Source organism: Condylostylus longicornis, unplaced genomic scaffold, assembly GCF_029603195.1.
Source record: "Condylostylus longicornis isolate FDR11 unplaced genomic scaffold, ASM2960319v2 ptg000141l, whole genome shotgun sequence".
Classification (NCBI taxonomy): Eukaryota; Metazoa; Arthropoda; class Insecta; order Diptera; family Dolichopodidae; genus Condylostylus; species Condylostylus longicornis.
Window position 1 is genome coordinate 155366 of NW_026578109.1, and position 11252 is coordinate 166617.

An 11252-nucleotide genomic window follows, 5' to 3' on the forward strand; every position below is an offset into this window, starting at 1 on the left:
AACTGTAAATGTGGCTCTTAGTAGAGTTTCGCTGTGCTACCCGAATTATCTGAAATGCCCGCCAGTTAGTTTCGGTAACAACCAGAACTCAAATATCAAATTTCAAGAAATTCTATCAATTCTTTCTGTAAATATGGTGAAAAATGTGAATTATGTATTCATTGTTTTAATACGAGAAATTCATATATTAAATTTCAATGAAATCGGTTGATTATTTCTCTTTATATACACAAAAAAGTATATCTGGCCCGTAGTAAACGTCTAGTTGCCGATGCCTGCCCCGTAGTAAACGTCTAGTTGCCAAAAGTTGATCAATCCGTGCCATGGTGGAAATAAACTTACATATAAAATTTCATCAAAATCGGTTCAGCCGAACTTGAGATACACGCGTGCACACACAGACCGACAAACCGACAAGTTGCTAAAAATAGTTTATTTACACTTCCCTACTATGGAGAAGTACGTTCCCACCGAAAACTCGATATGCAAAATTTGTTGCCATCACATAACCTACCTATTGTTTACACAATACGGTCGGTAAAAATTTTTGAGTATTTGAATTTAACGGAAAAAACCTAATGTCCATACAAGAAGTAGCACATGTTAGATTTGACTAAATTTGATTCGTAGATTGGCAGAGATCAACATCAGATCAGGCCACTGCAGCCCTACCAACTCATTCCACCATTTTTAAAGTGCCAGCTAGAACTATAATCCTTACATCCAATTCTTACAGATCCGTCCGAGTGCCATTTTCCACAAGTCAGTGAGTGCCACCACGTATTCCTCCAAGTGAACTACTCACCTACTGGCCAATGCAACATCTATACAAACGGCTCCAAGGGTATCCCAATTTTTGCCTGAATTTTGCCGATTCTAACATTCCTGTTGCAAGAATATTAGAATCCAGACATGCCTGTTGCGTCCCATAAGCCACCATCACTACCGACCTTGCAAGAACATCCACCCTCTCCTTGCCATAAGTACACACATGCGCCGGGATCAACGATAGAATAACCCAATTCTAAGTTCAACTAGCGCCTGTAGACATTCCCACCACAAATTCCGTTTGCCTTGGTAAAAGTTAAGTACCTCAATCTCCCCCTACAATGTTTTCCTCTATAAATGTTTTCAGATATACAAAGGTCTAAAGTCAGAACCTCCACCTGGAAAACCGTTAGAAACGTACCGAAGTTCCTTAATAGCCTAAGGCAACATCCCAACACAAAGACGTCTACCCAACTCCTTCTCGACCTCGCCCATCCCGGTCTTTCCTTCTCAGCCTTCCCTGCTAGCAAACGTTTCGATTGCACCAGTGATATCCAGGTCATTTTTTGAGACGTTTTCCTCTTCCAGACCACAGAAACATATGTAACAAACGGACGAATAATCGACAGATATATCCAGCGTCTGATTTTAGAATACCAGACCCCAAATTTTTCCACAGAAACATCCGCAAGTCCAAACGGAAAACCGGCGCCTTCCAATTTGAGTGTCAAGATATGAGATATACGTAAGGGCTTTATCCAACGAGACTCCCAACAAACTGAATTGTTGAAGAAGCCGACTGAAAAAGCGAAACCGACAACAGCTCTTCCATATTCCTTCGTCTAGTTAAGTGAATAATTCTAGTTTCGCAAGGGATGACCGCCAACTCCACCTTCTCACGCCATCGTTGAACAAACAGAAGCAAGCACCCATACTCACTTTGACCAAAATCAATAGGCATGGTAGGCGCACTGATATGTAAGCAATGGGTTGCAATTTGCGAATTGGTCTAATCGACTTTGGATCACGAATTGGTCTAATCGATTTTGGATCACTAGTCATCCCTCTAGCAGCCTTGGGAATGAAAGTCACCAGCGGACTAACCATGTACGGAGGACATAACCAAACAGATGGCTGAGTTTTGTGAGGATACGGAAAACATTATCCTCCTCTTGCTGTAACAAGACAGGTGAGATCTCGTCCCCATCAGGCTTAATAAAGGCTTAATAAAGATCCCAACACCATGGCTAAATTCCTTCAACAGAACCCAATGAATGCTTCCAATCATGAGCAATTCTTCAATGCCCTCGCAGAAGGCCCTATAGGAGGCCCTCTTGGAGCATCCCATCTCCTGACGCCTTCGTATAACGCTTCCACTTTTCAGGCGACCCGTTCGTCACCCCATTAAGTAGTTGTCTAACTCTCCTCCTTAAGCCAGACAGATACCACAATGGAACACTCCTGTTGGTGCGCGTGATCCGTAGAGGAAAACTACAATCACAGGATCCCATCACCGCCCCACACAACTGCTGTCTGCTCGACGCCTTCCAGATTACCAGCGGTCTCATCGTCTGCCACCATCAAGCTCAGGAGTTCTTTCAGGTCTTATACGCAGACCAGTCCGTACATTTCTTGACTCGATAGCATGTCGTTGTCTGTACCCAACGAGCACCTGAAGCCCAATATATCTTTAATCCGATAAGGGTGGAGAACTTAGGTTTAAAAATTTTATAAAGCTTAAGTGAAAAAAATGAGAGGAAATTAAGATTTCATCATCGTTTTCTCAATGTTTAAAGTTTTTTCAAGTTTTGTAAAGTAAAATTTATAATTAAAATTACAAAAAAAAACTTTTAACTGTCAAAACACATGCTCTTGTTTGTGTACATGTACCCTTTGTGTTTCATAAATATTTTGAAATTTGACGTTTATTACTTTGTTTATAAAGTTTTTAAAAGTTTTTTTAATTTTTCCATCTGGTTAGTTTTTTGTTAATGTATTTTTCTTCCTTTGCGAAAAATTACATCATTGTTTTCTCTCTTTAAAGTTTTTTCAAGTGTTATACCAGACAAAAATACTGATATGTTATGGTAATCAACTCATAGCTGCGTATGCAATAATGGTATCCTTCCAAAATACAAATTTTCAAAAATGTTTTCTTACGATGATCTAGGGGCAGGGTAGTAGCAAAACATATTTACTTACATCAACTATTGATTGAAAAACTTTATCTAAATCATAAAACATTAATGCTTGCATGGACAGAAATAGCAGTGACTTTATTACCTTTAGGGATGATATGTTATCAGCATTTTTTTTTTTTTTTCCTTTGTTCACTCCTAGAAGGAGCATAGGGCTAGTGCATGATTTCTCATGCACTAGTTTCATAGCGCCATAGAGTTTAACTAAGTAGGTGACTAGCCTTCCGTAATTTTATTTATATTAATTATTTGAGGTTAATTATTTATTGTTTATTTTCCTTAGTTTTTTTAATATCGAATATTACGAATATTTGAAAATTACTTGTATAATATTTATTAGTTTTGTATATTAAGTTATAATAATATTGAATATAATTTTTATAGTGACCTGACCGTGGTTTGAACCCGAGACCCTTCGGTTAAAGGACCGGTGCCATAACCACTGCACCAATGGTCAGATGTTATCAGCATTTTATCATACCTTTAGTTTCGTCAACAGTCTAATTTTTCAGACTTTCTAGACTATATTTGCTTATCTGCAATGAGGCACTCATGACATCTGCAGCACCACTTGAAATTTGGTTTTACAAGTTTTGACTATTGATAAACTTCCTTTAGGAGAAAACGTTCTTATATCAAAAAGTTTATATTACAGTAGTACTTTCAAACTTTGAAACTAGAGCGGAATATGCGAGCTACTGATAATCCCGATTTTAATCAATGGATTTATTTTTAAACCATCATCTGTTAAAAAAAAATTGTAATGATTGTTTACTGGAACATAGCTGACCTTAACATGATTTTGTCAAAATGCTCCGTGACTTCAATAATGCGCTTATGACGTAAATTTTACAAAGTATAAAATTCCAAAAAGTTTAGTAAAAGCTCTTGGCATTGAACACTTTTCCTAAATGCGCTTTATACGTAGTGAAGACGTAAAATAAAAGTAAATCGGGCATCGAAAAAACGAGCACGCTTTTCTTATACCTTGTCATATAAATGCTGTCAGAAATAAGCGATAAAATAAACTAGCATATATTTTCAGCAATAAAGTTCTAGTTATTAAGTTTTTTCCTAAAATGCAGCATAAAAATGATAGGTTTTTAATGATGCGGTAACGTTTTATAGAATGAACACTTGGACAGAACTTTAAATTGAAATTTTCAAATAAACGTCAAAGTTGTGTGATATGGTAAAAACTGCATACCAAAACGTACGAAAAGCTTTAGTAGTTCTTTTTACAATATAAAGGTATTAAAAGCTCTGAGAGGGTACTACAACCGTATTAATACCGTTAATGTCTTTGCATCTAACAAGTCCCAATACTCAATTTTTTTTACGAAATATTACGAGTTTTTGGCTTCGTTCCTGTTTTTTTCTTTAAATGCCACTGATCGTATCATATTTCTTATTATTTTTTTCTTGTTTTTACGTAAAAAAGAGTTGAATATTTTAAATAATGTCTTTACATCTAACAAATCCCAATATTAAATTTTTTTTACGAAATATTACGAATTTTTGGCTTCGTTGCTGGATTTTTCTTTAAATGCCACTGATCGTGTCATATTTTTTATTATTTTTTTCTTTTTTTTAAGTAAAAAAGAGTTTAATATTTTAAAAAATCTCAGGATATTATACACATTTTTAAAAAGCTTCCCATTAAAATTCTGTTGCACGAAAAAGAAAGAAAGGTAGGAGGGAAGATAAAATGAAAAAAAATTTGAAATTCATATTTCAGTATGGTTTCAAATGTTAATGAGGAAGGATGTATGTTTTTCATGCACATTTTGTATTTCCCAATAAGGTAAGTTGAGTAGTGTCGGCTAACAAAAATGTTAATAAAAGTAATATAGGTTGACACATTTCAACAATTTGAATTTTCTCATTTCGATTATTTATACATACGTTACTTATAAAATTGTTTCAAATAATTTCAGTTAGTTTTTAAGTTATTAAAAATAAATATGTACGTACTCACTTCCAATCAATTTTTTTTTAAATAATTATTTGAAAACTATTTCAAACATGTTATATTCAGTGCTTCGAAAATTTTGCTGTGCTCTTTTTTCATATTTTATTAGCAGGTAAACAAGAGTAATCTATTTATAAAATGTCCCTGCATGTATATGTATGACCTATCTTAATTCAAAACGGAAAGAATATTACATAAAAAAACAAAAATTTTAAAATACCTGTTATTTTACAGTCGGAATTTTTGAGTCATTTGGTAAAATACCATTTATTTCAAAAACAAAAAAATATTCAAATCCGGTCATAAAAATATATGATTGTTTTTTCCAAACATTTTAAATACTTTTTTTTCTTAGGTAATTGATACAAATGATAGTAAGTTTTTAATATTTTTTCAAATAAAAATAGAGGTAAAATTTTGAAGTTTATATAAAATTTGTATTTCACAAATAATATTTGATTGTATTTTAGATATTATTTTATAATTCCCTCTTCAAATTTTTTCTTTACTATGTATTTATATCAATATTTAAGAATTATCTTTCATTAATTATATTTTCAACTTGACACCACAGTTACTCCCCATATCTTGAGTGAACTTACCCTATGAGAAAAAAAAAGCTGTTCACTTAAAAATAATGAAATGCTTTCAGTAACATATAAAACGTTGAAGGCGAAGGTTGTGCTTGCTGTTTTTCCGCTGTTTTAGATGATTTTCAAGAATTTTAAAATAATTATGAATGAAAATATTAATATATATCTCTTGATTTTTCAAATATATTTCCGAAATTTTACCTGTTTTATAATAAGTGTGAATTTATTTCAATATTTCTTCTCAAAAAATAAGGTCGTGCTTTCAAGTTTCTCTCTCAGCATCGGCATTCATTAGATATAAAAACATGAGTACCGTACTTAAATCTTTTTTAAAGCATTATTGAAGTCACAGGCTTTATAGTGTAAAATTTTTTCCACAAATATCATTCGGTATATCATATCGAACCTTGCCTTGCCTAATGCCATACATATCTGTTACTCCACTAACCTGAAATTATATTCCGAAATTTTGCAATCGGAAAAAACTAACGTCCATTTCTTAATGTTTTCGAAGTATTCTGATTAAAATATTCTTTGTTTTTTGTGAAATTTTTCAATATTGTTTGTAACTCTGCCTTTTTTAATATGGTTTGAAATGCAGCATAAAAGTGCTATGTTTTTAATGATGTAGAGTAACGTCTATTAAAAATTAACATTTGCACAGAATTTAAAATTGAAATTTTTAAATAAGTATGTATTAATATTGTAAAAATTGTATTCCAAAATGTGTTAAAAACCTAAGTAGCTTTCTTTACAATGTAATATAAGCTCTGAGACGGTAGTACAATCATATTAATACCGTACTTAAACATTAAGCGTTTTTGAAGTCACAGTTTTTTTTAAATGCATTTTTCAGATGGAATTAACCAAACAATTTTTTCGAAGTTTAAATTTTAAAATAAAAACAAGAATCAGTAGAGCTAAAAATATAAATTAATTTCCTTCACACAAATTATTTCCGACACCCCTTCCTTTCAAACACCATATCACCGACTGAGTTCTATTTTGCTCCATTCGCCACCAACACGAATTCGAGAAATTTTGAACCTTATTAAAAAAATACATTTGAACGATTTTAGTTTATTAATTATTTTGGTATAATGTAGTGTCTCCTTTGGTAATCTCCTATCCAAATTTAGATTTTTGATTGGAATTCAATTTTTTTTAAGTTGGTAATTTTTGCCATTGCTAGATATCCAATGAGTTTGTTAATTCTTACAGACCTCTTTGCACATGGAGATGCATATCATCAGCTTAATTCTAATAGCAAAAAACTCATTTTTGTCATAAATTTTTTCATAACTTCCTGTAACTCATTGTTCTAGGTAAATATATCAATGAAAGGTAAATAAAGGTTATATTCTAATTAAAATTCTTTTTAAACATTAAATTAGCTAAAAACATTCACAAGCAACCATATAAAATATTGTCACATAATAGCTTTTTTTTTGTCTCCTGTAAAGTAGAGCAAAATGAGTTATTTGCTATTAGATTAAGCCGACGATATATTGAAATCTTATGTTGAAATTGAGTAAAATAATATTAAAATCCTATAACGGTGGAGCAAATTATTTGAAAAATCTGAAGGAAAGCAACGTCATTTCGTCATTTGGGGAAGAATAAGCTAAAAAAAATATAATTATCCAAAGCGGCGAATTTTAGATATGCAGCTGAATTTTAAAACGGTAAACGCGATGATTAGATAAAAAATATCATAAAAATTTTTAATCATACTTTTTAATTTTAACCATACATTTTAAATGCACTTGCAGCAAATAAAAATTTAACCTTTAAATTTTAAGTTCAAAAAAACACATGTATGTATGTTATGTACAAATATCCTAAATGCAATTTTTAGCTATTTTACTATGGGTATTATTAGAAAGCAATCGAAACAGCATCGATGAGTAATCATGTAAAAATTATGTACGAAAATGAATCAATGCTGCAATACTTTAAATATTTGGTGTGCAAAAATGTCAAAAATACGCATCATATTAAATCAACTGTGCATCAATTTTTTTGTGATTTTGTATTAATGCAAAGTAAATAACTTATTAAATTAAAAGTAAATAGTTTATTATTTTAACTCAATAACTAATAAAATTAATTATTTGTTCATGCATTATATCGGTATTATATTAATAGCATTGAAATTAAGAATTGTTTTTAATAGATTTTCAGTTGTTAATAACTTTAATACTCTTACACAAAACCTTTTTAAAATAAACGCAAAAAACATAAGATTTAAAAAGTGTCGCAAAAGGTCAAATTTATATTACATCATCAAGATACACGCCTAACTTCGGTATAGCATCAGCAACATTTTTTTTCATCGACGCTGCATTGATGCACATTTTTTATTACTTTCCGATTATACCCATAATCTACGGAGCACATTAAATCTTACATAAAGAAATCATGCTTTTTTCATGCAAAATGTGCTCCATTGACAAAAAAAAATAGTTTATGGAGCAAAAAATCTGTAGGTTGTGGTTTATGGAGCAAAAACGACACCAAATATCTTACAAACTAAGGAAAATAGGAAAAAAACGGTTTGCGTCACGTGAAAGAGAACCCGTCAAAACCTAGAAAACCACTTATAACTCAAAATTCAAAAAAATGGCATATGGAGCAAATGAGAACTGATTAAAGTTCCTAAAATAATGTAAGAATGAAAGTAAGTAAGTATTTTATTTTTTAAAATCAATATGCAGCGCAAATTTAATAACCGGCAGGAGAATAGCCTAAAATTCTTTTTTACCGTTGGCCTTTGTTTTTAAGGTCATATATTTCCATGGGTGTGTGATATATGCAAAATATTCTTAGAAATTTATCGTGAAAATTCGTTAAAATTCTTGTATCTCGGAAACCTTTGAGTTTTGACAACTAGTTGCGAACTAAAATTTTACTGATTTTTGGTGCTCTATACCATGATATATAATATTGTACTCTTTACTGATGCACCATGTATATCTTAATAATCGCATAAATAATAAAAATATGTTCAAGCAGTTGTGATTGTAATCAGATATTAGTGATAACGAATGGTAGGTGAATGGAACAAATAAATATAATCATAGTTCTACATAATATTTTATGACAAATGTGGGGTTATAGAAAAATTTAATTAAAATAACATTTTTCAAAAGCAACTTTATTTTAACAGTAATTAATTAATTGAAAACAATATTCAGGCAAAATTTCAAATGAACAAAAGTTTTTTTAAATTTACGATTTTAAACCAAATAACAGAATTCGTTAACAAGTACTGCAGTTTGTCCATTTTATCGCCTTATGATGTAAGATATTAGATAAAGTAAGGCATTTCATTAATTTGTTTTTCGCAGGTTAATTTAATTCTAAGGGAGAATGAATATTGTCATATTTTTCCTAAAGGTAGTCGGCTTAAAGGGTTTGACACAAATCAGTTAGCATCAAACAATCCAATTGAAGATTCACGAACGGAAGCAAGTTTGATACATACCAATGGATTTGTTTGCGGAGTTTTTGATGGGCATGGTGGCCCAGCATGCTCTCAGGTGGTTTCGAAAAGACTTCTGAGATATTTAGCTGCAAGTTTGGTTCCTTATGATACACTTTGTAAAGAGCTGTCGGAAGGAGCTACGAGTCAGTCTTTTCTGAAATGTCATAATGATAAAGTAATTAAAATTAAACTTTCAACATTTGCTTGATATCATAAAATTACAGGTTGATTTTGTCAAAGAAATCAGAGATTTATATGAAGAGAGCTTCCTGCGATATGTCCATTTATCTTTGGCAAACAAAAAATATGATATAAAAGAGAGAATAGAAAACAGCGTTATTTCTTTAGACGAAGATCTTTCGCGAGAAGCGCTAGAATATCCTAACGTAAGAACTATGTCAGTAGCAATGAGCGGTGCTGTTGCATGTGTTGCACTAGTTACCGATGTAAATGTATATATAGCTAACATTGGTGATTGTGCAGCTGTAATCGGCTCATGTTCAGAATCTGGTCAATGGATAACTAAAGTATTAACACACGAACACAATTCTGATAACATTGCCGAAGTTAAACGAATTTTAAGTGAACATCCTGTAAAAGAAAAGGATACTGTAATAAGAAATGATCGATTGCTTGGTCAATTAGCTCCTTTACGTGCGTTAGGGGATTTTAGATACAAGTGGTCGAAAAACATTTTAAAACAAGTTGTTGTTCCAAAATTTGGAGAAATTGCTGTTCCACTTCATTATAATACACCCCCTTATCTTACTGCAAAACCAGAGGTCATTTGCCATAAAATATTGGAGAACGATAAATTTTTAGTAATTGCTAGTGATGGCTTGTGGGACTTTTTGTCACCAACTCAAGTGGTAAATTTGGTTGGAGAACACATATTGGGGAAAGCATTTCTAGAACCATTCAGTTTTATGGAAAACCATACTATTAAGAAAGCTTTCGTTACTTTGACACAGAGAAAGGACGGGAAAAAACATAAACCCTTGGATCAAAATTCGGCTACACACTTAATCCGTAATGCACTAGGTGGAACGGAGTATGGTATTGAACATTCTAAACTATCTTATTATTTATCTCTGCCAAAGGATATTTCAAGGCAATACCGTGACGACATCACTATAACTGTTCTATTCTTTAATAATGATATTAAAAATTCCAAAACGTTGAGTTAGGTTTTGTATAAAGAAGACGAATTTTGTGCATCGTTTTGAATGTATACCACGGCTGACAAAGTACTGGTGGGGATCCTAATGGAGAGGGAAAGTTCACGGCTGATGATTTTGCATGTATTCTCATGGAAACTATAGAAGATTCTTTTTAACATCATATATTTCCCAAAAGTTCAAATTTTTAGTTAGAAAAAGTTAAAATTCAATCTTTTTCTGTTTTACTAGTGCTTACATTATAAAAGTTGTGTGTTATTAAAATGTTAAAAAATTGATTAAAAAAACTTCCAGACTCTGTTTATTTTTTTTAAAATTTCAATAAATGCTACACTACAAAAAAAATTGGTTTTCGCGTATTTTTTCAAATTTGGAAAATGTATATTTAATATTAACAGATTTGCTAATTATGTATGATATCTCCCTACGGCTGACAGAAATACAGGCCTGCATCCTAAGAGAAAGTGACAGTGCACAAATAACGAATTTACGCGAATTCTTATCGGATATATAGAGGGCCCTTTTTAACATCATAAATCTCCCACAATAATCGATTTTTTTCAAATTAGAAAAAGTTAAAATTCAATCTTTTTCTACTTTACTAGTGCTTACATTCTTAAAATTTTGTGTCATTAAAACATTAAAAAATCGATTTAAAAAAGACTTTCCAGGTTTTGTTTATTTTAAGATTTCAATAAATGTTACAGTACAAGAAGAAAAAGATAGTGTAAATATTTTTTTTCGAAGTATTTAGTTGATTTTGGTGTATTTTTTCAAATTTGAGAAAATGTACATTTGAAACTAACAAGTTTACTAATTTTGTAAGACATACATATCTTATTATTACTTAAATTTACATATGTATATGCTTCATAATTTAAAAAAATTATTGCATATGTGAATTGTTTTTATATTAAAAATCCATAAAATTCTTTTTAGGAATATAAGTGATTTTAGTTTTATTAGGATATATCTTGACATTGTTAGTAAGGCTAATTCATTAATTTACTTAAACTTCCGCATCAGGAACTTTAAAACTTATACAAAATTTCTTTG

At 31.3% G+C, this 11252-nt stretch overlaps 1 protein-coding gene across 1 annotated transcript; it reads left to right on the forward strand.

The window, feature by feature from the left end:
- The first annotated feature begins 8548 nt into the window (after positions 1-8548).
- LOC129615640 (pyruvate dehydrogenase [acetyl-transferring]-phosphatase 1, mitochondrial) lies at positions 8549-10850 on the forward strand. The gene is made up of 3 exons (XM_055530954.1): positions 8549-8833; positions 8882-9193; positions 9243-10850. The coding sequence occupies exons 1-3, from the start codon at positions 8741-8743 to the stop codon at positions 10203-10205; spliced, it is 1368 nt and encodes a 455-aa protein (XP_055386929.1). The 5' UTR covers positions 8549-8740; the 3' UTR covers positions 10206-10850.
- Positions 10851-11252: the final 402 nt, after the last annotated feature.